This window comes from Phycodurus eques, chromosome 12 (genome assembly GCF_024500275.1).
Source record: "Phycodurus eques isolate BA_2022a chromosome 12, UOR_Pequ_1.1, whole genome shotgun sequence".
Taxonomy (NCBI): Eukaryota; Metazoa; Chordata; class Actinopteri; order Syngnathiformes; family Syngnathidae; genus Phycodurus; species Phycodurus eques.
The window spans coordinates 8,688,808-8,713,148 of NC_084536.1; the positions used below are offsets into that span (position 1 = coordinate 8,688,808).

At 42.4% G+C, this 24,341-nt stretch overlaps 1 protein-coding gene across 2 annotated transcripts; it reads right to left on the bottom strand.

The window, feature by feature from the left end:
- Positions 1 to 145: 145 nt before the first annotated feature.
- On the bottom strand, positions 146 to 23,566 carry cenpj (centromere protein J). 2 transcript variants are annotated; one of them, XM_061692022.1, is made up of 19 exons: positions 23,431 to 23,566; positions 21,704 to 21,829; positions 20,220 to 20,510; positions 19,526 to 19,751; positions 18,339 to 18,429; positions 16,630 to 16,723; positions 15,980 to 16,534; positions 11,032 to 11,659; positions 9,126 to 9,258; positions 8,892 to 9,057; positions 6,710 to 6,841; positions 6,519 to 6,623; positions 6,345 to 6,435; positions 4,593 to 4,720; positions 4,404 to 4,481; positions 3,414 to 3,554; positions 3,255 to 3,339; positions 1,429 to 1,549; positions 146 to 671 (listed from the first exon to the last, which is right to left on the bottom strand). In XM_061692022.1, exons 2-19 carry the CDS (start codon positions 21,722 to 21,724, stop codon positions 464 to 466), a joined length of 3,294 nt encoding a protein of 1,097 aa, XP_061548006.1. In that variant the 5' UTR covers positions 21,725 to 21,829; positions 23,431 to 23,566; the 3' UTR covers positions 146 to 463. The 2 variants fall into 2 exon arrangements, with proteins under 2 accessions (XP_061548006.1, XP_061548007.1); XM_061692023.1 differs by lacking the exon at positions 21,704 to 21,829.
- Positions 23,567 to 24,341: the final 775 nt, after the last annotated feature.

A 24,341-nucleotide genomic window follows, 5' to 3' on the forward strand; every position in this document is an offset into this window, starting at 1 on the left:
CTCGTGCATTACAGTACTTGAATAAAGTTGTAATGTGAGAATGATGTAGTACATATTACAAAAAAAGTTATATTTTGGGAGGAAATCTGCTATTTTAGGAGTAAAGTCGTTATTTAATCAGTATAAAGTTGCACTTTAACAGGAATAAGGCCATAAGAGAATTAGGTTGTATTACTACAAAAATGTAACATTACAACAAAAAACATTTTACACAAATTTTGACATTCACTTTTTACAAATGTATTTTTTTTTTTTTTTTTTTTTTAAACAGACTTCATTCTCTTAACGTCAGAATTTTTTTTCTTGTAATAGTAAGAGTTTATTCTTCAACATTACAAGATAATTGCTCACTTTAAAAAAAAAATTCCTACCAGTGTGGCTCTAACGCTCCTTGCTGAAGGTCCAAACTTGAATAAAGGACTAGAAAAGGCTCCTTGTGTTCGGTTGCGTTTCATACAGTACACTACTTGTGGCCCGTCCACGGCAGCGCTTCCGTGAGCAGGTTTCCGTGCTTGTCTTTGATGCGCAGCCATCCTCCGGGGTATCGCGTCTCCTGCCGTCCATCGGCATAGATGGTCTTAACCGTGCCGTCGGGGTACTCTCGGCTCTTGTAGTCAGCAGTGTGCACCTCCTTGTGGCCTGTGTTGAAATGGATCTCCTGGGTGCCATCCCTGTTGGCCACCAAGACGTCAACCGTTGTTAATTCTTTAATGAAATATGAAGAATACATTTGGAAATTTACAAAAATATTGCAATTTTACATTAATGAAGTCGTAATTTTTTGTTCTGTTTCACCTTTGCGTGAATACATTTGTTATTTGCATGGGAACAAAGTCATAAATTCTGAATTTTGCATCATTTTAGGAGAAATTTCAGTTTTCTCTGAAGTTATTAATTTATAAATTAAACTCATTTTTATGGTCGCAAACCTGTAATTTTACAGGAATGTCGTTATTATATGAGAAATTGTAATTGTGTATGAATAAAAATACTTTTAGGGGCATGGTGGGCGACTGGTTAGCACATCTCCCTCGCAGTTCTGAGGACCCGGCTTCAAATTAGGCCTCGCCTGTGTGGAGTTCACGTAAAATTATTTGTATCCATCCATCCATTTTCCGAGCCGCTTATCCCCCACAAGGGTTGCAGGAGTGCTGGGCACATACAAACAAACAACCATTCGCACTCACATTCACACCTACGGGCAATTTAGAATGTTCAATTAACCTACCATGCATGTTTTTTTAAATTTAACATTTTTATGGGACTTGTAATTTTCCGTGGACACATTTGTAATATTTTATGGGAATACATTCATAATTTCACTAGAGTACATTTTAAATTTTACATTAGTAGTTGGAATTTTTATGTAATAAAGTTATAGTTCACCAGTAAGAAAGATTGAAAATTTGTTAGAGTAACTGTGCATACGTTTTGAGTTGCACTACAGTTCCGTCTGTCAGGACGCTCTCCTCGCTGCCGTCTGGGAAAAACGTCTTTACAGTCTGGTCTGCAAACGTGATTTCCTTGCGGCCGTCTGGAAAGAGCTTCTCTGCTAACACAAAATAAACTGTGTAGATGCATGAAACAAACCAGTTTAAAAATAGCACAATATCATCATGTCTGACTAAGCATTGGCAACAGGATATTGCAATACTGTGGACCCCAGCAAACACCAATTTGGAGATGTCAATTTCCCATTTCACATCTCATGCAGGGTCCCTGGGGCTATCGTCCCCAACCACCGGTCCGCGGACCGGTACGGGGCCGGAGGGAAAGAATGACCAATTTATATAATTTCTGTTGTATAGCAATTCGCATGTCAATGTGTTTTATTTTGAAAATTGACCGGATCTTCGCCGGCGCAACAGCTGCGCTTCTCAATTGACACGTCGAGACGGCACAGAACACTTCAGTTTCCGGTCCAAGTGGTGCAAAGAAGGTTGGAGAACTCTGGCACGAGGCATGATGAGGCAAACACCAGGTCAGGTCCTGGCACAGCTCCAGCCTGGTCGCCCCCCTTCTCTGCCCTGCCGGTCCTCCAATTTGAATGGATCATACAGCCGTCAGCGGGGGGAGGGCAGTGTGAGCTGTGGAGGACACTTGGCCAGGTGTTCCAGGATTCCGGCCTGCTCTCTGGCCTACCATGCCTCCACCCCGCAGATTCTGAATGCACCACATACATTCGCACATCCTTCGGGGAGCTGGTTGGCCTGGGTGGGAGTGACGGTTGCCCTGTGACCGTCTCGCCTCACCCCCACCAGTCTCCCCAATTTGAATACACAACAGGGATAATGGTTGCCAGTCGGGGACCTGGTAACCATGGTAATGGGGGGTGGTGGGTATTCACACTTCTCTTGGCTTGACTCCTGGGGCCTGCGCGTGCCCCCCTCTTCGGTTGTCAGGAGGAGGGGTCCCTGCCTCCCTCTCCCCTCACCTTGCAGCCCTTGCCAGTCAATGCTTGACGCAGGCGCTGGACATGGGCTCGCTTTTGTCAGGCTGTGACCTTTTTTTGGGTGAAAGACGACCAACCCCGAAAATGCTTGTTGGTTTATCCCGCGTCAATAATCCACAATTGTTTGCTATTTGCGGTCCGGGCCACTCCCTATCCCTAACGGACAACGGGGGTCCACGTACATCCCATGTTTATTAGTTCACAAACAACTCCTGTATTGTGATGTGGTATGGTTGGTTTGGGCTACTTCACTTTGTGAGGCAGGTCCTATTTAAGTGATTTCTTGATTGAGAACAGGTGTGGCTAGAGAAATTGAACTCCGGTTTAATAAACTCCAGTTATGTTTTAACGGGGGGGGCAATAAATTTTTCACTCAGGGCCATGTAGGTTTGGATTTTTTTTCTTTTGCTCTTAAAAATAAAACTGCATTTTGTGTTCCCGTGTTGTCTTGGACTAATATTTAAATTTGTCCCACATCCCAGAAACATGTATGGTAGGTTAATTGAAGACTCTAAATTGCCCGTAGGTGTGTATGTGAGTGCAAATGATTTGTTTATATGTGCCCTGCAATTGGCTGGCGACCACTTCAGTGTCTACCCCGCCTCTCGCGCGCAGTCAGCTGGGATAGGCTCCAGCACACCTGCGAGCCTCGTGAGGATAAGCGGTATGGAAAATTAATGAATGAATGATTGCTGGGAAACATTTAAGTGTGACAAACATAAAAAAAGAGAGAAATCAGTGAGAGGGACAAACACTTTTTCACACCATATACGGTGATATTGATTTATCGTAGTGTACTGACCCATCTGGTTGTCGGGGAAGTGCAGGACCTCCATGCCGTCCGGGTATGTGATCTGTGTTGCCCTGGTGTCGGCGTAGTAGTACAACTAAGAGACCACAGGACAACTGTTCAGGAGCTAAAATAAATAGACATGCCGAGTGTCCACCGAGCTGTACTCACCACCCTGTGGTCGGCCATCACCTCTTTGATATCACCGTTGAAAAACTTGAATTTGACAGTCACGCCGTCACATGACACCTCCTTCGTGGTCCCGTTGGGGAACACGAAGACGCGGTTGCCACTCGTCAGGACCTTCTCCACCTGGAACATACACTTCATGTAAGTCTTTTTAGAACCCTTTCTGCTGCTTGTGCAACGCAAGTCTTTTTGGGAATTTTTCCAGCTGCAATTGCCAACTCTTATTCAAGTCATTTTCAGGACCTTAACCACCTGTCATCGTCACCTCCTATGACGACCCCTTTTTAGGAGCCTCTCCATCTGTAACAGTCATCTCTCATGTACTGTAATTTACTGTATGATACACACCCGCAAAATAAGGAATTTGCTTCTCCCTATGTGTAATACACACCATCGATTTAATGGGATTCATGTTCAAAACAAATATTTGTTTTTTGTTGGGTTTTTTGTTTTTTTTTTCCCCCTCAAAGGAATATTCTGCTCTCAGTGCATGCGCTGAGGTCACTTCCTCACCATGTATTTCTACTCAAGTTCTCATATTAGCGAAGAACAAAGACGGTAATCGACTCAAATTAATGCTCAATGATACTGTAAGTATACCATTTGAAAAGTACTGTGACGTCTTCAATGACCCCGGGAGACGCTAGTCCGTCTAAACACAGCACCTCCTCCACACCTGCGAACATCACCTTACACAAGTATTTTTTTAGGCTCCTTCTCAAATTATAATCAACTCCCACGATGTCTTTATAAGGACCCTCTTCACCTTGTATTTTAAGTCTTGAAAACATTCTCCATCTGCGATTGTCATCTTACACCAAAGTCTTTTATTACCTTCCCCACCTCTTATGCAAGTCATTTTAGGACCTTCTCCACCGATAATTGTCACCTTTTACATACGTTAGCGACAATTACTATATATGATTGATTAATTCAGAAATTATTCAAAATAAAATGTCAATAGTTTCTTACCTTGCCATCAGGATGTGTGATGACCTCCTGAACAGATTCAGTCTTAGTGCTCTCTGCTTCATTTGACTCTCTTAAAATCTGAAACATTTACAATGTAGCAATATTAATATTATTAGCTTTAACTCTACAAATCCAAGAAAACAGAACTGCTGAATTGGGAAAAGGAGGTCAGTGTGCAATTTATATTACCGGCGAGCAGCTCTCAGAACATTGTTCATTTGGAGATTTCTCTGTGGCAGCCATTTGCTTGTCCTCTGACATTTGTCTGCGTAATGATGATGATGAGGAGGTTGGCTTTCTCAGGCTGCTCTTCATCCCTACACAAACATGCAAGTCTTCATGTTAGGTTGTCTCTTTGTCTTTCCGGAACCTAGGGAGAGAACTATTATCGGCTGGGCTGATTATCGGCACCTTAATTCAGCATTTTTTCACACATATCGGCATCTGCCTTTTTTCTTTTAATGCGGTGGCCGATAAGAGACCAATTTGCAACTGTGCAACCTTCAGGGAACTATTTATTTATTCATTTACATTTTCAGTTAACTGTATAAGAGATGCGATTTACACTGGGAACTCCCTGCACTTTTTGTTTGAAGTTAAAACAAAGATAAGTGAAAGATCAACATTTCAGTTAGTTTCTTTTCATGGACATTAGAAGCGTTTTCTTCCCCATAAGCCGCTCACTATATAGAAAAAGCTTAAAAATGCTTAATGTCACAAAACTGCGGCCAATCGTCACCAGTATTTATGTGGACTTCTCTAATTATGCTCCCTTCCCCATCTGAAAATATCAGAACGAAATCCCCAGTAGGTTGGATTTTATAGCAATATGGACGTCAAGATTCTCATGGGTGAGCGGTGAAAATTTATCATCGTATAAATTTCTAACATTACACATTACATAACATATTGGAATCAAAGAACAGCTTTTTCACAACCCCTAGGTATGTTCACATTTATACAATGTGAAAGAAGAATTTTGTTTTCATTTTCCTTATCGATATAATGCGAGAAATTGAGAAATTAAGGAATGGTTTATATATATATATAATTTTTTTTTTTTACAGTTTTAATGTTTAGGTTCGGAAGCCTTTATTTTATCACAAAACAATTATAGCGTAGACTCAAAATACCACGATGTGGTAAATTATGCACTGAATCCACAATACGTGAACCACAATATAGCAGGGGAATACTGTATGTACAGTATAAAGGTTTATATATTCACTTATTATAGTAACATGACATAAGTCACTAAGTGATGCCTTGAGATACAAGTTTAATTCATTCCGTGACCATGCTCTTACCTCTTTTTTTTTTTTTTTTAGTTCTTATCTCAAAACACTCATCTGAGAACAATTTCCAATAAAAATTTATGGAAATGCAATAAATCCGTTCTAGTTTCCTAAAAAAAAAAAAAAAAAAAAATTTCTTTTTTTTAGGAAACTAGGAAAAAAATTTATTTATTTTTTTTTACGTTTTTTAATAAAGTACTGTTAACAGTATATTGTAAAATAAAGCCATAGTAATAGAAGATAATGTAAAGATAGTAACTGGTTTTATGAAGTGTAATCAAGCCAAAAGTATCGTGGAAACACAAACACACGTGATGTTCTCTTTTAAAACGTGTTTTTTTTTCTTTTACTTTTCATTATGTCTTCTGTCGCATTTGTATCTTCAGTAAAAAGCAATGAATCAATTAATCAATCAATTTAAGAGAAGGCTGAGCCTGTGAGCTCCTTGCACTTTTTGTTACAATTTTAAAACAAAGATGTCTATTGTCTAATATAAACCAAAAAAATAAAAAATAACTAACATGTTGCAAATCTGAAAGGGGGCGCCATTACACTTTAAATTCCCACCAGTACCCTTTGAATCCGGTACAGCCCCTTACGGTAACAGAATTATTGTCTGAACATTTGATTTAAGAGATGTCCTCACCTTTACTCGCATGTGCAATGGCGTTGCCGCTGATGGGCGCTGCAGTGGTGCCCTGTGGAGGGCTGGCACTCCCGCTGGAGTCCAGAGGATTCTGGGGGGATGGGGAGGGAGTTGGGAGGCTGTTCATGTTTTAGGTTACTACAAGTGACTTTTTGCAGTGTTCAAAGTACTCACAGCAAATGTAACTCCTTTGGTAACAAGAGGCACATTTTTTACATCTTTTTCTGAGTCGAAAGAGTTCTTTAAAACACTCAGACGAAGTTTCTCCAGTATGCGCACCTGACATCAAAAGATGGAGAAGCACTTTTAAAAGACGTTAAAATCTAAGATTTTTATATATTTTTTGCAGTCAGTCTTGCATTCACCTCATCTCTCAGCTCGTTATTTTCCTGGCCAAGCGAGTCGATCTGTTGGCGAAGGCGATTGTGAGTGGCCGACCAGCGACTCTCCTTCTTCCGCAGATCCTCCTGCATGGAGCTCAGCTGCTGCTTCAGAGCCTCAAGGGGGGAAATTATATTATATTAAATTCAACTTTATTTGGATGTCCATTTGAACAATGCACAGTGGTGGTGCCTTATGTCTTGATTTGTTCATTCTGAGCTATTGTATAAATACAAATAGACTGTCTGGTAAGCATTTCGGATTCCATTACATTCTCACGCATCATCTCAAGAGTTTTATTTTGATACCGCACCGGTATTTCACTTTGAATCGCACGCACCCCTTAGAAAATGTAATTATTATATTTGTATTTTGCTTACTCCTTGGATTCAGGAAATCTTATAGAGCACCAACATTAAACAATTAAGCACACACAGTGCAGGCGTGAGTGATTTGTCATTGCACTAGGGAGAGGGGTGGCAATTATAGACAATTAAAGAGCGCACAAGAAGCGTTGAGAGGAAAAAATTAAGAGTACAAACACTTGAAGGGGAAATGAAAAGGAGGAAATGAAGGAATTCACAGCAGGAAAGGTAAAAGTAAAATATGGACACATTTCGATGTCATTGACAATTCCAAGTCAGAGTGCAAACAATCCCCTATAGAGCTGGCTCCAAAAATAACCAACACGAGCATATGAGGACTGTCCACCCATCAGTGCAATGAGAAGCAAAAAGGCAATTGAACCTTACATTAATGAGGGTACCAGTGTTTCTACTGGAGCTATTGCTGCTGATGTTGGAGACTGCAATAAACATCTATGCATCCATCCATCCATCCATCCATTTTCTGTACCGCTTAGCCGCACTAGGGTCGCAGGGCTACCTCAGCTGACTCTGGGTGAGAGGCGGGGTACACCCTGACCTGGTCGCCAGCCAATTGCAGGGCACATATAAACAAATCATTTGCACTCACATACACACCTGTGGGCAATTTAGAGTCTTCAATCAACCTACTACGTGTTTTTGGGATGTGGGAGGAAAGCGGAGTACCCGGAGAAAACCCACGCAGGCACGGGGAGAACATGCAAACTCCACACAGGCGGGGCCGAGATTTGAACACTGTTCCTCAGAACTGTGAGGCAGATGTGCTAACCAGTCTCCGTCCTGCCTCAAAGTCTGCGCGGACCAGCTCCCTCCAATCTTCACACAGATCTTCAATAGATCTCTGGAACCGCGCGAGGTACCATCCTGCTTCAAACGTTCCACCATCATCCCAGTCCAAAGAACCCTGCAATCTCGGGTCTGAATGACTACAAGCCTGTCATCCTGACATCTGTGGTCATGAAGACCTTTGAACGCCTCATGCTGGATAATCTCAAGAGCGTCACAGGTCTTCTGCTGGACCCCCTGCAGTTTGCCTACCGAGCAAACAGGTCTGCGGACGACGCAGTCAACATGGGACTGCATTTCATCCCCAAACTGTTAAATTCTTTACATTCTAATCAATTATGTCATTACTTTTTTAATGAAGTGCAATATTATAGAGTGTTACTTTTATTTAAAAACATTGTTTTTTTTATTTTGGGGCGGGGCTTGGAACGGATGTATGGCATTTCTATTGATTTTGATGGGGAAAGAGGATTTGAGATACAAGTGCCTTGAGGTACGAGCATAGTTGTAAACAAAGCAGAATATTTAGAATATTTATTTTAAAAAAACTAATAAAATATGGATAATACTTTGTTTTATGAACATGGAAAACTGCAAATGGGGAGTGCGGATGATACATACAGTAGGTAGAAGGAAACTTCAACTGCAGAGGCGCGATTTTGGGCGGGCGCATTATACTCGAGCGTATAATACATGAGAAATTACGTAATTATACTAGACCGTCGGCTGTGGAACAATTCAGAGTTCAACCTGTGGAAAATATAAATGTATGCCTCAATAAAAATAAAAAAAATTTTTTCAGTTGTGACACCACACAAATGCTATCTTTTTTGCGGGGCTTTTTTTGTTTTGCCATACAATACGGACAAGACCATTAACTACGAGGCTTGATTAATTCCAGGAATACCTCTGCAAACACCTTCCTGTTCCCTTTCCCTGTCAGGTCAGTAGTTTACTTTATTGGCTGACAATAAAGAGTGGCTAACTTGTTTACCTGTATCTCCTCGCGTTCCTTTTTGTCGGGCACAGCTCGTGCAGCCGTGGCGTGTTTCTCAAAGAGTTTTCGTTCGCGCTGAAGTTTCCTGGTATCTTCCTTCTTGTACTCCTCAAAGTGAGCCATCTGCTCGGCTTGCTGCTGCTCCCAGGCCAACCGCTCCTTCCTGTAGAACCCAGGATGTAAAGAAAGCCAAAAGGACGAGCAGAATGGTAATCTCTTATGACTCGTCACCTGAGGTTTTCCTGGTTCTTCTCGTTCTCCTGTCGGAGTTTGCCCAGCGCCGCATTCTCCTTCTTGAAACGCTCAATCTCGAGTTCCAGCTCCACCAGTCGCTCCCTCAACTGTATGGACTGTACCTGCTGCCCTATTACAGCAAAGACACTAGTGATAGGCCGATTATCTCCCGGGCCAATTATCAGGGCCAATATTTGACATTTTGGCGCATATCAGCATCGCCCTGTTTTTAATCCAACGGCCGAAAATTTAATACTGGGTTATTTTGGCTCTGATGCAGCCGCTGCGAGCTTCTGTCTGTGACTTCTTTCTTCAGCATTGTCCCGACCACAGCACCACCTGATTGGTTACCCTTGCACTGCCACTGCACGGGTAACAGCCAATCAGCACGCAGTAAAAGCTGTGCAATGCTCTCAGTCTTACACACATGGAGAAGGTTTTACCAAATGGAGACAGCCCATGGAACAAATATGTTTAAAAGTTAAGGCAGCAGACGCTACATAAATTGCAATAAATCCTTGTCTTCTACAACGCACAACTACTTGTAACATCACTGTGAGCCCATTAAGGTTATAACACATTCGGCAGCTCTGCTCGCTCAGAGTCCCTGCAGACGTGCCTGTTCGTGTTAATCGCGTGAATTTGTCTACAGTAAAGGTTGTACTTTCAAACATGTAAAGCACATTTGAGTTACCTTGTGTATCACATGCACTGTATAAATAAAGCTGCCAGTGCCTTGCCTTGAGCTAACCCCCGCTAGTAGACAATGTTAAGTGGTTAGCTCGCCCAACTCACCCTGCACCCGACCCCTATGGCCCCTCCCACAGGAAGGGGGACCCACGTTACCCTTTCGAGCTGTCCCCGGCCGGGCCCCTTGGGTGCACGCCCCTTGGGTGCAGGCCCGGCCACCAGGTGCTCGCCTTCAAGCCCTACTTCCAGGCCTGGCTCCAGAGGGGGGCCCTGGTGACCTGCGTGCGGGCAAGGGAAACCTACAGCCATTGATAATATTCATCATACGGGTCTCATACGGGTCTAGCCGTGCATTGTCTGGACCCTCACCTCGGACCTGTTTGCCATTGGTGCCCCTAACAGGGGTGTGAAGCCCCAGACAACTTAGCTCCTAGGATCATTGGCCCACACAAATCCCTCCACCATAATAAGGTGACGGCTCCAGGAGGATTATTATTATTATTGTTATTACATAAAATATTAACATTTCAATTATATTGAAATTTTGCAAAACTATTTACTATAGAAAACATTTGAGGGCTAATTATTTGTTCAAGTTTAAATGTTAGTTTTCATTTAACTTTGCAAGACATGCTGCTGAGCCTGGGAGCTTCCTGCACTGCTTGTTAGAATTTTAAAACAAAGATGCCTATTTTTTAACATTTAAAAAACCTAACACGTTGGAAATCTGAGAAGCTGTTTCATAAATGTGCTTAAAGGCATTTAACTGAAGTCAAGTGTTGGAGTTTTTATTAATCAAAATTTTGACGTCAATATTTTCCGTTTTACCGCAAAACAAATATTGGCTCCAATTATCGGTTATCGGCCTAACAGTATCGGCCCTGAAAAACACATATCGGTCTATCATTAAAAGACACGATTTCATCGTCCTTTCATTTTCTAATCCCATCTGATTTTGGGAGAGGGAAGCAGGACACACCCTAGACGGGTCGCCAGCCAATCACAGGGCACTTCCAGACAAACATTCACATTACCGTTACAGACAATTTTAAATGTTCAATTTCATCAAGTTCTGGATCAAAATGTATTAAGATTCAACAAAAACCCAGCAAAATCTGAAAATGATCAAAGGGGTTTTACATGGTAGGTTTACATTGCGGCCAAATGTGCAAACTGGATCAGATGTGGATTAAATATGGTTTGATTGTCTCACCCGTCTTGTCGTCCACCTTGTCAGGTGGGTAAATTGAGGAGAAATCAGGTGGAGGGAGTGGTGCATTTGGTGTCTTTGGCTTGAGCACGTGGAACAGTTTCATCATGAGTTTGGAGGAGGGAGGAGGAGGAGGTGGCGGCGGAATAGGAGCAGCGTCTGGCTCTTGATTGGCTGTTTCTGTAGAAACGGGTTCAGCGCTGACCGCCGTGTCGTCCATGTCGTTCCATGTATTGTCATCGGCAAACATGACTCGGCCCGCTGTCACATCTTTGTTGTCCTCCAGCGTGGAGTTGTCGTCCTCAATGCTGCTGACAACGATGTCACTCTCACTGTCATCATCCTGGTAGGAGCGCTTGTCGTATGGCGGCTCGGATGGGACGGGGAAGCAAAGGCTGATAGGAAAAACAGGCGGCGTGACTACTCGTTCAGGTGCTTTAAAGTCGGCGGCGGCCTCTGATGAGGAGTTCTCCTCCTCCTCGTCATGGCTCTTCACAGCACCACCGTTAATTTCAGGGATGCACCGCTGCTCTCTGGCCAGCGGTGACTTGATGGGTGTGGATGAGAGCCGTCTCTGATGGAGACCAGCCACACCCAGCAGCTTCCGCTTCTCACAGTCCATCTGCAGAACCTGTCGGTCCCCCAAAAAATAGATTAATAAATACATTTACAAAAAACACAAAGATAGCATTTATGGGACTAGGAGCCATATTTGGTCACTTAAATCCAAATAGGCACCAGATGAGCTCCTTAGATGATAAAATAGAAGAGAAAGCCTTTGTCGTTATTGTACCGTATGGTGCGGCAACAACAAAATTGGTACATCATAAGGAACCATATTTGGTCAATTAAGGTTTAAGTCAAAATAGAAGAGTAGCACTTTACAAGGCAAAGAACCATATTTGGACACTGAGTCAAAAGGAGGAGTAGCTCATACTATCCATCCATCCATTTTCCATACCACTTCTCATTAGGGTCGCCGGCGTGCTGGAGCATATCCCAGCTATCTTCGGGCGAGAGGCGGGGTACACCCTGAACTGGTCGCCAGACAATCGCAGTAGCTCATACTATGCAAGTCTTAAAGATTAATTGATTATCGGGGGACTTCCGGTTTGACCATGCAGAGTGATACGTGAGTTACTGTGCTCCCGCAGTCTAAGCGTGGTGTGGCAAACGTGGTATTAATTATGGGATCCATACAGTTAAATTTTGCTCTCATCCGACCAGACTATATTCTCCCAGTATTTAACTGGCTTGCCCAAATGTTGTTCAGCCAACTTTAGACGAGCTTTGACATGCTTTTTTCCCCCAGCAATGGGGTCTTGCGTGGTGAGCGTGCATACAGGCCATGGCGGAAGAGTACATTACTCACTGTTTTCCTTGTGACAACAGTACCTGCTAATTCCAGGTATTTTTTAAACTCTCCACAGGTGGTCCTTGGCTTTTGGACACCTGATTATTCTTTGCACTCCTGTGTCAGAAATCTTGCGAGGAGCACCTGATCGAGGCAAATTTATGGTGGTATGATTGGCTTTCCACTTACATATTATGGCCCCAACAGTGCTCACTGGAACGTTCAGAAGCTTAGATATGCACCTGTAACCAATGGAATCGCTATATTTTGCAACAATTGGTTTGCGATGGTCTTGAGACAGCTCATTGCTCTTACCCATCATGAGATGTGTCTTGGCTCACACCTTGGCAATGAGACCTTTTTGTAGGCCATCAATTAAGACTCAACCAGCTGCTATTCATATGATAAGGGGCTGGATTGTTGTTTGATTATTGATATATTTTAGGTGTTGTCTTGGTTTTCCATCCATTTTTGTACCTCCCTTTCTTCATGTGTTCGATACTTTTTCCCTGTCATTTCACATTTTTACACACAACTTAATATTGGAGCTTAATATTGTTCCGAGCAGCTGGTGAAATTTTCAGGTCAGTAGCACCTTTGGAAGTATATTTAGTGAAAAAATGGCGACGTGTTAAATACTTATTTCAGCCGCTATATATTGCAATGTGAAATAATACAGGATCAGTGTTGGGCAAGTTCATTTTATATGTGAACTAGTTCAAAGTTCAGTTCATCGGTCCAAAAACGAACTAGTTTATACAGTGATGTGAAAAAGTTTTTACCCCCTTCCTGATTTCTTTTTTTTTGCATGTTTGTCACACATAAATATTTCCCATCATCAAAAAAATTTAATATTAGTCAAAGATAAGTAAACACAAAATGCAGTTTTTAAATGTTTATGATTATTAAGGGAGAGAAAATAAATCCAAACCTACATGGCCCTGTGTGAAAAAGTGATAGTCCCCTAAACCTAATAACTGGTTGGCCCACCCTTAGCAGCAACAACTGCAATCAAGCATTTGCCATAACTTGCAATGAGTCTCTTACAGCGCTGTGGAGCAATTTTGGCCCACTCATCTTTGCAGAATTATTGTAATTCAGCCACATTGAAGTGTTTTCGCGCATAAATCGCCTTTTTAAGGTCATGTCACAGCATGTCAATATGATTCTGGTCAAGTCTGTGACTAGGCCACTCCAAAATCTTTATTTTGGTTTTCTTAGAAATAATCTTGATATCTACGTTAATCATTGATAAGGCCCAATAATTAACTGGGAGAGTGGGGTATTTGCCTGACTTTAGTAGTAATTTAATTGAAGCTGTGTTCATATGGCTATTTATTTGACCATTATCATTTATCTCCTTGACTGTTCTGAAAAATAGAGGGGCAAATATTGGCCAGAAATGTTTAATGACTTTGACAGAAATTCCATCTGGGACAGGCGCTCTTCCCGCTTGCATATGTTTAATGCATTATGTAATTCTGTGATGGTTAAAGAAACATCAAGACTGTCTTTAATTTCTTTCAACCAAGGAGAAAAATATGCATTTCTCTTTTTTTTTTTCCGTCTCCATGTGTCAACAAGTCCAAAGTCGTCCATATACTGCTTTAATATATTGCCGCATTGAGGTTGATTGCCATTTTTGAGATTTGTGCGATCTATAGGGTGATTTAGCGTAAGGTTAAAGTCGCCTGCCATGATAATTGTAGAATTGGCTGACAAGTTTAGCAAGTGTGAAAATACCGTGTGAAAAAAGGTTGGGTCATCTTTATTACGTGATCTCTCGCACCGTCACACCATGCTGTCTGTCACCCAACTACTGCTGTCAACAGACTTGCTTGTACATACTCCCCGTGGAGTTCCTGATTCATGGACATAATTTCTAGGCACAGTCGCGGCGTTGAGGGGTTTGGTGACATCAGTATTACATCTCTGCTTGTTGCCGATGATGTAAGTTCTGATGGCCGTATCAAGCGGCGAGCTTTAGTTCTCACTAGGGCAGTTCGCAGTAGTGTGTGAAGCAGCTGGGATGAAAATAAGCACCTCCAAATCTGAGATCAAGGTTCTCAGTGGGAAAATGGCTGGGGGCCCCCTTCGGGTCCAGGAAGAGATTCTGCCCCAAGTGGAGGAGTTCCAGTATCTTGGGGTCTTATTCACGAGTGAGGGAAGAATGGAGCGGGAGATGGACAGGCGGATCGGTGCAGCGTCTGCAGTGATGCCAACTCTGTATCATGCTGTCATGGTGACTATATGTTTATCCAATAAGGAGCTGAGCCAAAAGGCAAAGCTCTCAATTTATTGGTCTATTTACGTTTCTACCCTCACCTATGGTCACGACCCACAGGTCGTCATTGAAAGAACAAGATTGCGGATACAAGCGGCCGAAATGAGCTTCCTCCACACGGTATCCGGGCTCTCCTTTAAGAGATGTGAGAAGTTCGGTCAGTCGGCAGGGGCTCTGAGTGATGCCGCTGCTCTTCTACATCAAGAGGAGCCAGATGAGGTTGGCTCGGGCATCTGATTAGGATTCCCCCCGCCCTGGTGAGGTGTTCCGAGCACCTCCTACCGGGAGGAGGCCCGGGGGATGACCCAGGACACGCTGGAGAGACTATGTTTACCAACTGGCCTGGGATCCCCCCAGAAGAGCTGGACGAAGTGGCTGGGGAGAGAGAAATGTGGGTTTCCCTACTTAAGCTGCTGTCCTCACGATCTGACCTTGGATAAGCATAAATAAATAAATGGATGGATGGCTGGATTGGACCGTATCGGTCTGGAGAAGCTATCGGGAGAAAAACAATTATCGTGCATCCCTAATAAGTTTGTCAAATTAGACATTACATATATTGGAATGGCGGCACGATGGACGACTGGTTAGAGCGTCAGCCGCACAGTTCTGAGGACCCGGCTTCAATCCTCGGCCCCGCCTGTGTGGAGTTTGCATGTTCTCCCCGTGCCTGCGTGGGTTTTCTCCGGGCACGCCGGTTTCCTCCCACATCCCAAAAACATGCATTAATTGAAGTTTCTAAATTGCCCGTAGGTGTGACTGTGCGTGCGAATGTTTGTTTGTTTGTATGTGCCCTGCGATTGGCTGGCAACCAGTTCAGGGTGTACCCCGCCTCCTGCCCGATGACAGCTGGGATAGGCTCCAGCACGCCCGCGACCCTAGTGAGGAGAAGCGGCTCAGAAAATGGATGGATATATTGGAATGAAAGCACACATTTTGCACAACCCCTAAGAAAGGGTATATGTTTATCCAATGTGATAAGTTCCTGATACCTACGTATAACACACTATCGACGCGACCTTTGATGAATTTTCTGGGCAAAAAAATGCATATTATACCCTTGAAATTACAGTAATTTAAAAGGGATGCCAGAGTACCTCATCACATAGCTGGGAACCATGTGTGGTCACTTAAGAGAAAATTGTTCGCCAGTGTAGCTCTTTACAAGGCAAAGAACCATATTTGGTCACAAAATGGCCATATCAACTGCTTATATGGCAAGGAACCATATTTGGTTACTTCAACTTCAGATCAAAATGGAAGATTTGCGCTTTATAGTGTAATAATGTCCTAGTGTCTCTGATAATCCTCACCTTGGTGACGAAGGAGGAGTTAGATGAGAAGGAGAGCTCCTCGGCCATTTGCTCCAGGAGCTCAAACTCTCCCAGCTCCATGCTCTCCAGATGGTGCTCGCACTCTGGCTGTCGCAGCTTCTCTGCTTTCTCCAGCAATTGAGAGACTTCTGGCGACGCTGCCTGCACGCCCGCCTGCTTTGTCGCGGGGTGACTCTCCTCCACCAGTTTGTTTGTGTTCACCTGCCCGCCTGTGTTTTGTCTCTGGTAGCATCCCAACACTTTGGTCCCGGTTGCTTTAATCTCAACCCTTCTGTCCTTTTTGTCTCTTGGAGAGTTCTCCTTGTTAAGGGTGGCGGTTTTACGCTGGACGGGAAGTCGCTTGGCTGCACTTTTCTGGATACATGTCAGCTCAGAGTTGCTGCGGGCGACGACTAGGGCCTGGCTCAATGTTTTGGGATCTGTGTTTGAGTCCTCTTTAGGAACAGAGGCCTTGTTGGTATATCGAGACAAGCCCTTGCCTCGCCTCAGAAAGGCCCGTTTTGGGGGTGCCGCCAACTGCCCTCCATCTGGATTCTGTCAACAGAACGATACATATGTCCATTTCTGGCCCTATGGTTACCATCACAATTACTATTTCGAAATTATGGACATTTGTAGGGTTGCCTTACCTGCTGTTGCTGGGCAGATTTCAACCTCTGCTCCTCCAACCTCAGGTGCTCCTCCAATAACTCCTCATATGTCTGCTTGCTTGCCTGTATTGGCCTGGACAGACACACGCACACACACAAACACAAGGAGACATGCACACAAATTAACACACAAAGACAAACAGTCACACACAGACAAAGGCACACATACATATGGACCCAAACACAGACATATGGATACACAAAGACGTGTACATTCATGGACACACAAAGGCACACACGTATACACACATGGGCATACACACACACGGACAGACACAAAGACATAAGCAGACAAACACAAAAAAGACATCAGGACACACACAGGGACATGGACACAGTAACATAAATGTAAATGCACACACACAAAAACACACACACGAACACATATTCACACAGGCATACACATACGGAAACATACATACAGAAAAAAGTAGACAGAAACACACATAAGGACACACAAACAGGAAAATGGACACATTAAAATTACACACACACACAGAGACCACACAAAGACACGGACGCACATTAACACACACAGACATGCGCACATTCATACGAGCATATGCACACAGACACACACTCACACAAAGGACATGTAGACATGCACAAGGGCCGAGACACAAGCACACACGCAAAGACAAGGACACACAGACATAAAAATACACAGCCACAGGTACACACGCGGACACACAGTAAACATTGGCATACATTAGTGTTCATTCAATGAGTTTTCATGCAGCTTGTCAATTTGTAAGATGAAGTCTCCTTTAAAACTATGGTCAAGTACATGTTCATGAGGAAAACTCAAAGTCAAATGTGACTAAGATATTACTAAATCAAATCAAACGTTTTTTTGTGTGTTTTTTTTTTTTTTAAACCGTCCTGTTCAGCTGCATGGCCTTGCAGAATGGTGGATCTGTATGCATTTGTGTTGGAACAGCTTTGCTCTGCAACAGGGGAGTTTGAAATACTCCCTCTGCTTATTTAAAAATATATATATTATTCCGATGTTTATTGAAAATGCAGCCGGACAGAAAAGGGTTTTAGGGAACAGACAGAAGGACAGAGTGGACAAGGGGACTAGGGGTGAAAACCACAGCAGAACAACAGAGAGACAGTAGATATTTGAACACAAGTAACCCGTTGAGGACATGGAATAACTAACCAAGAGAAACAGATGAGAGGACAGAAAAGGGCAGTACAGGATGTGGGGAATATTAGCAAGGCAGTACTACTGTCGAGTGGTGCGGTGGGATTCTTTTTTAGTGTCTAAACACCTGTAAGAACCTGTGAGTTGATATGTTAGTATAACCTGTGTTGTTATAAATGATTTCAGCACAAGTAATTAAAGTTTATCGTGTTTCTATCGAACTTATTAGTGAATGAACACCGTAGCACATGCATGTTGGTCAACTGGTGTACGGAGTTGCTGAGCCGGCACATCCAGGAAGGGTCTTGAGCTTATTCTTACAAACATGGAACGTTCTCTGTATTCCTTAAATGCTATTCCACAGACGGGGGCCGTGAAACTGGAGCGATCCCTTACTGTGCTGGTGTGTCCTGACTTTGGGAATAACTAAAAGCCTAGTGCCAGAGGACCTCAGGGCCCGCAAGGTTCCATAGGCATTACCAGAGAATGATATTATGTTATGGGCAAGAACAAGGAAAACAACTCTCCATCATCTTACCTGTCTTGTAGCATAGGATCATGTTTTCTGTTTTTGTTGTGAATGTTGTGGTTATTTGCTGTCAGCTTGGGAAAGCCATCATGTCTCAGGTCTGCGGGCCTCAAACAAAACAAAACTTGAAGTCACTGTCACTTTTTAATAAAGTGAGGCCTCATTAAAATGTGATTAAAACACATAGGGCTGCAACTAAAGACTTTAATAACTGATTAATCTGTTGGTTTTTTTCAATTGATTGATGACTTTGATTAAAAAAAAAATTATCCATGTATTTAAAAACAGGACATTTCAAATTGGCAATGCAGAAAACGTAAAAACAGCCATTGATTATGATTCAGTTACTGGTTTTGTCCGTAACATCTGTCAGAAAATCGGCAAAAATGTTGACCATTTTTTTCCAGAGTAAAACCATCCATCCATCCATTTTCTGAGCCACTTCTCCTCACTAGGGTCGCGGGCGTGCTGGAGCCTATCCCAGCTGTCATCGGGCAGTAGGCGGGGTACACCCTGAAGTGGTTGCCAGCCAATCGCAGGGCACATACAAACAAACAACCATTCGCACTCGCAGTCACACCGACGGGCAATTTAGAGTCTCCAATTAATGCATGTTTTTGGGATGTGGGAAGGAAACTGGAGTGCCCGGAGAAAACCCACGCAGGCACGGGGAGAACATGCAAACTCCACACAGGCGGGGACGGGGATTGAACCCCCGCACCTCAGAACTGTGAGGCCTGACGCTCTAACCAGTCGGCCACCGTGCCGCCCAGAGTAAAACCAGATGTTTGCAAATATCTTATTTTGATTCAACACAAAGATCAGTCTCCTTTCACAGAGGACTACAGAAACCTAAGAATATTTACTGCTGAGAGGCTGAGATTTGGAGGATTTGGACAATGTTAAGTTTAACTAGGTCTCTAAACGATAAATCGATCATCAAAGTAGTTACACTAGATATTAATTTGATAATCGATTAGTTGGCGATTAATCGATTAATTGTTGCGCCTCTAAAAACGCACTGCAAATGCATTTGAACACAAAAAAATGCAGGCATAAAATGTATAGAAAATACTGTGCTATTGTCTGTGTTGAATACAGAATCTGCCTATTAGAGGCGGTGCCTGGTGAGGTGATAGCGAGGGCACAAATGAAGAATATAGCGGGGGAACACGGTACAACAAAAAATATTTCACCTTCTCCCTCATCGTGCCTTTCGATACCATTTTGACCACTTTGTAGCCGCATGAGTGCTTCTTCCTTTTGACAGTGTTCCTTTTGGAGTCCGCAGGGATGACTGGAGAGGCTCTGTCCGGGACTGGAGGGAGCCAGGATGCTCCGCTGCTCCTCCTGGAGGCAACGGAGTTCATCCAGCTGGTCAGCTTTCAGCTGCTCCTCCAGATGCTGCTGCCACCTCCTCAGCTGCAAGAGTAAATGCAGAACATTTTAGACAAGGGTTTTCCTGCATTAAAAAAAAAAAAAAAAAAAATTTTTTTACAAAATTTAGAAAATAATTGGGGCAGCCACCTTTGCCTAATTTCAGACCACATTGGGTTCTAAAACTTTTGACATCATAAAAATTATTATTATTTGACCAGCATTGCACAAATTTGAGTTATTTTTAACCGCAATTGCTGCATTACACCACAGTGACAGGGTGGGTTGTATAATAAACAGTTGGAAGTCACGCCTAAAACTGTCAAAGAAGCAGAAAAAGAGCCAAATGACCGATTTTCTTTCTTACAGCAAATGTTTAGGACAATTTAATGGATTTTAAAAAGAGTAAATCTTTTGATCAGATAAATGATCAGAATGGTCCCACCTCTGCCTCAATTTAAAACCCTTTTATACAGCTCACATTGGATTGTGCACTTAATATTTTGACTGTACCTGATCTAGCTTCATCAAAACGGAAACCTCCTGCGAGACGTCGCCTCCAGGTGCCACGGAGAGGCTTTCCATCCCCACGCAGCTGCTGTCCACTGAGGCAGCCATGGGGGCAAAGTCATCTGGCTCCGGGGGCACAGAAGCTACCGGGGAGTCACAGTGCAGAGACCCAGGGACCAGAATCACACCGGCCTTGCTGCTGCTCGGCATCCAGCGGGCCAAGAAGTCCGACGGAGAGTACGGAAGCCCAGCGGTGGGAGAGGACATGATGCCGCCGCCCTCTTCTTGGCTGCCCTACTCCAGGATTTCAACAACAGTTGTGGGTAACAGGTTAAACCTGAGGTTACTCAACTTGGTTTTCACATGATATCAATGTCAAAAGTCATTTATTATTGTCAACGCTTACCGGTCTAAATACAATATGTGTACATGGTTGGCTATATTTAATAGCAGTCCTGGGATCGGGAAAAATGTGAGGATGAATTTTACATTTGATTTAAGGCTGCAACTAATGATTATTTTAATAATCGACTAATCTTTCAATTATTTTTTCAATTAATCAATGAATCGGATAAGAAAACATTCTTTAGCTTCCATCACTTAATTAAAAAACAGGACATTTTTCAAATTGATTGCAGAATATGCAAAAACAAACTTACAATGATTCAGTTACTGGATTGGTCCGCAACATATCAGAAAATATGTGTTTTGGCAATACTTCTGGCAGAATAATTAAGAAATCAATCTACATTTCAGGTAGTTCAATATTCCCATATGCATTAGTGATGGTTGCTGTTAGTGGTTGTTGTTCACTCTCGTACTTTGCATTATTCAAAAAAAAAAAAAAAAAAAAGTAAATTAAAATAGCGCTGAAAGATCCAGATATAATGCTAATTCTATCAATACACATTGCTCTTATTTCAAATTCAAAGGTGTCTATTAATATATTCTGGTAACTTCATAAGGGTATTATTTAACTTCTTAAGTGTGGCGTGACTGGAAATTATTTTCCTAGCACTAACTAAGCAAGTAGCGTATCAATGCAAAACGTGTCTTCATTGCACCGAGTAGCGAGTGATGGATGCAGAGTGTGACGGTGTATCACCCAGGGCTGTGGAGCGGAAATGTTTTTTTTTTTTTAAATGAATAAATAAAAATCAGCTCGCTCGGCTAAGTCGACCACAAAAATTAGTTGACGCTAAGTCCTAACCTGACACAACCTAACCCTAACCCGATTACGCAACGAAATATATACGTATAGGATAATCGATTCTAAAAAGATTTGATGGTGACAGCCCTAGTATCACCTGATAACAGCGTTTTTCCATCTCCGAGCACCGTCGGTAGTCAATCAGAGGCGAAGTCGGAGTCAGTACAAAATTATTGTTTTGAAGAGGTTTTTTGTGGCTTATAACACCCAGTCCAAAGTTATTGTAAAAATAAAATATATAAAAATTTTGAAAATGTCACATTCCATCCAAACTTACCACGCCAGTGTGCTTGGTCATGGTGAGGTTGTTGACGTACAGTACTCACTGTAGGCGAGTCACTTTCATGAGCCGCGGGGAATTAGCGTGCTTCCTAGTTCCAAATCAGTTGCCAAAAGCAAACGGCTTGACAAAAAAAAAAAAAAAAAATGCTACTGTACCAAAAATAGCATGTTCCAGACTCCAAAGACTTGTGTTATGCACTCGTCAGCGCTGCAGCCATGGCGCTTTTTCTCTGCTCTATGTACAATAGACAATATACTATCGTCACATGGCTGCCATGTCAATGCCCCTCATTCAACATGGCCGCCACGTAGGCATGGGAGGATCTAGTATTATTGTATATCTGTGATCCGGAAATACATGAGTGCCATTCTCTGCCTACATTGCGCCACGGCGCCAGTTAACAACACCGGACAATTCTGGAACTAACAGACTTTTCCAACGGCATTTTGAGTTACATATGGAAACTCTTTTTTAACACATTGTTCAGTCCCACCGATCCATTTTATCTGATATCAGTTACATCGGGGTCAGTTTTACCGAGGTTCCACTGTATATTTGATATATCACCCACCCCTACCCAATGTCAAATCCAAAATGGTCGAATTTTCAAGGAAACTGAATTCTTTTACAGTAATTCTTTGTTTGGATGACAACACGGGTCCGTTTGGAATCTTGAGGTGACAGTCAATGTCCAGGGCCCTTCTTCTGGCAGATTAATTAAGTAATCAATCTTTTCCTTGTGTTTTGTTTTGGGTTTTTTTAATTACAAGAAATATTTACATATTCACAGCGAAAGATCAAAACAGCAGTGACTGCCTCGTCAACTGCGGCCTCTCACTAACTAAAAAAAAAAGGGAGAGGCTATATGGATATAGAGAACAGAAGAGGGGGCTTCAATCACCATGGACACCTTTAGTAAGTACAATTCCATGCCAACAACATGTCTTCTCTATTCAAGCGGGAAAAGGAATGTCTAGGAAAGAGCAACTAAATACTGTAAGTCTAAATCAAAACAGGCTATGCTGAGCACACTTGCAAGGACACACAAATTGGCTGTCTAAGCAAAGTGACACCGGAATTATGGCTGGATAAAAGCATACCGGCTATATTAGTGATTTTCCCAAAAACATAGGCCAAAATGTTGTTCACTGTTTTCCAAAGTAAAAGCAAATGTCTGCAAATATCTTATTTTGATTCAACACAAATAATAATCACTCTTCTTTCATGGAGGACTACAGAAAATTGAGAATATTTACTATCGGGAGGCTTAAATTCCAATGACAATTTTAAGTTAAACAAAGTCTCTAAACGATTAAACTATAATCAAGATAGTTGATTAATTTCATAATCGATTAGTTGTAGATTAATAATTTTTTGTTGCATTTCTAATTTAATTGGTTAAAGAAACAATCCTAATATAGTTTAAATTACATCAGGCACTATTTATGATTCTAGAAGACCTGGGCAGATTAATGATTGGCATAGAGACTGAAATCTGATTGGACATTAAAAAAAAAAAAAAGAAAAGGTTGAAAAAAAAAACTACGGAATCTAAATCTAAATGGAAGCAGTGCAGCAAAGAGAAACGCCATTTTCAGAATCGCAAAAAAAAAGACATTATTAAACCTTTACGAGACAAGCAACGCCTCGTACTTTAAACAAACCCAAAAAGCACTCGTTTAAACATTAAAATTGTCTAAAAACACACACACACGCATTACCTTCAATGCAGAAGAGAAGAGTGGGGTGCCGGTGGCGTGGAAAAGTTTGGTTTTAAAACTCCCTTAACCCCAATAATGGGAAACAAACAAACAAACAAAAAACTATACGAACTTGCCGCCATAGCAAAACAAAGCCCGCGAGGTGACGTACATATTAAGAGCCAACAGAGGCGGAAGTCTTCGATGCCGATGTCAAGTCGCCAGCGCCACCGGCTGGATGGAGAGTGAAGTGTACGATTGATTGAGGAACACTGATCTCTCTATCGATCGATCTATCTATCTGTCTGCCTGTCTGTCTAGCTACCTATGACCTGGGTGACTGCAAAGAGATTCATGAAATGTCACCCACACTTTTTAGTGCATACGAATGAAAGAACTTCAAAACAACAGTAGAAATGGCTCAAGACCAAACAATTTGATTTATGGATTGATTGATTCGATCTCTGACTTTTATTTTAGTTATTTGCTTTTTTTTTTCACTGTCTTTTTATATGTACTGCTCTGTATGTTTTGTGCATCGGCTGAAAAAAAAGGACAAAAATGACTTTATTGTACAAAATGTCAGGTATTGTGTGACAGTTGGAGTACTAGTTACATCTAAAACTTTACTTAATCGAAACAAAACTGTACTGTCTTCAAATCAATATGCCGGCGGCTCCGATTTAAATACCGCAGTGATTAAACTATATCCGGTCTCGTATTTCACAATAAGGCCACATTATTCTACAAATACCTCCTAATTAACCAGAAAGCCGCGTTTAAATCAACTTTAAAGCATATAAAGGATTATCGAATGCCGTTTTTGTATGTGTGTGTGGGTGGGGGGGCGGGGGGGCGGGGGTGACCTTCAGCAAAATCGACGATATAGTTTGCCGGAATTTGATGCATGACTTGTATTCTGAAACGCGTAC

Bases quoted from the DNA above. Each gene is read 5' to 3' on its own strand.
- cenpj (XM_061692022.1), bottom strand. From the start codon at position 21,724: ATGACCAAGCACACTGGCGTG. The intron at 19,752-20,219 runs GTACAGTCAAAA...TTACTCTTGCAG, and splicing joins TTTTGATGAAGCTAGATCAG to CTGAGGAGGTGGCAGCAGCA. The intron at 16,724-18,338 runs GTAAGATGATGG...GTGTCTGTCCAG, and splicing joins GATCCTATGCTACAAGACAG to GCCAATACAGGCAAGCAAGC.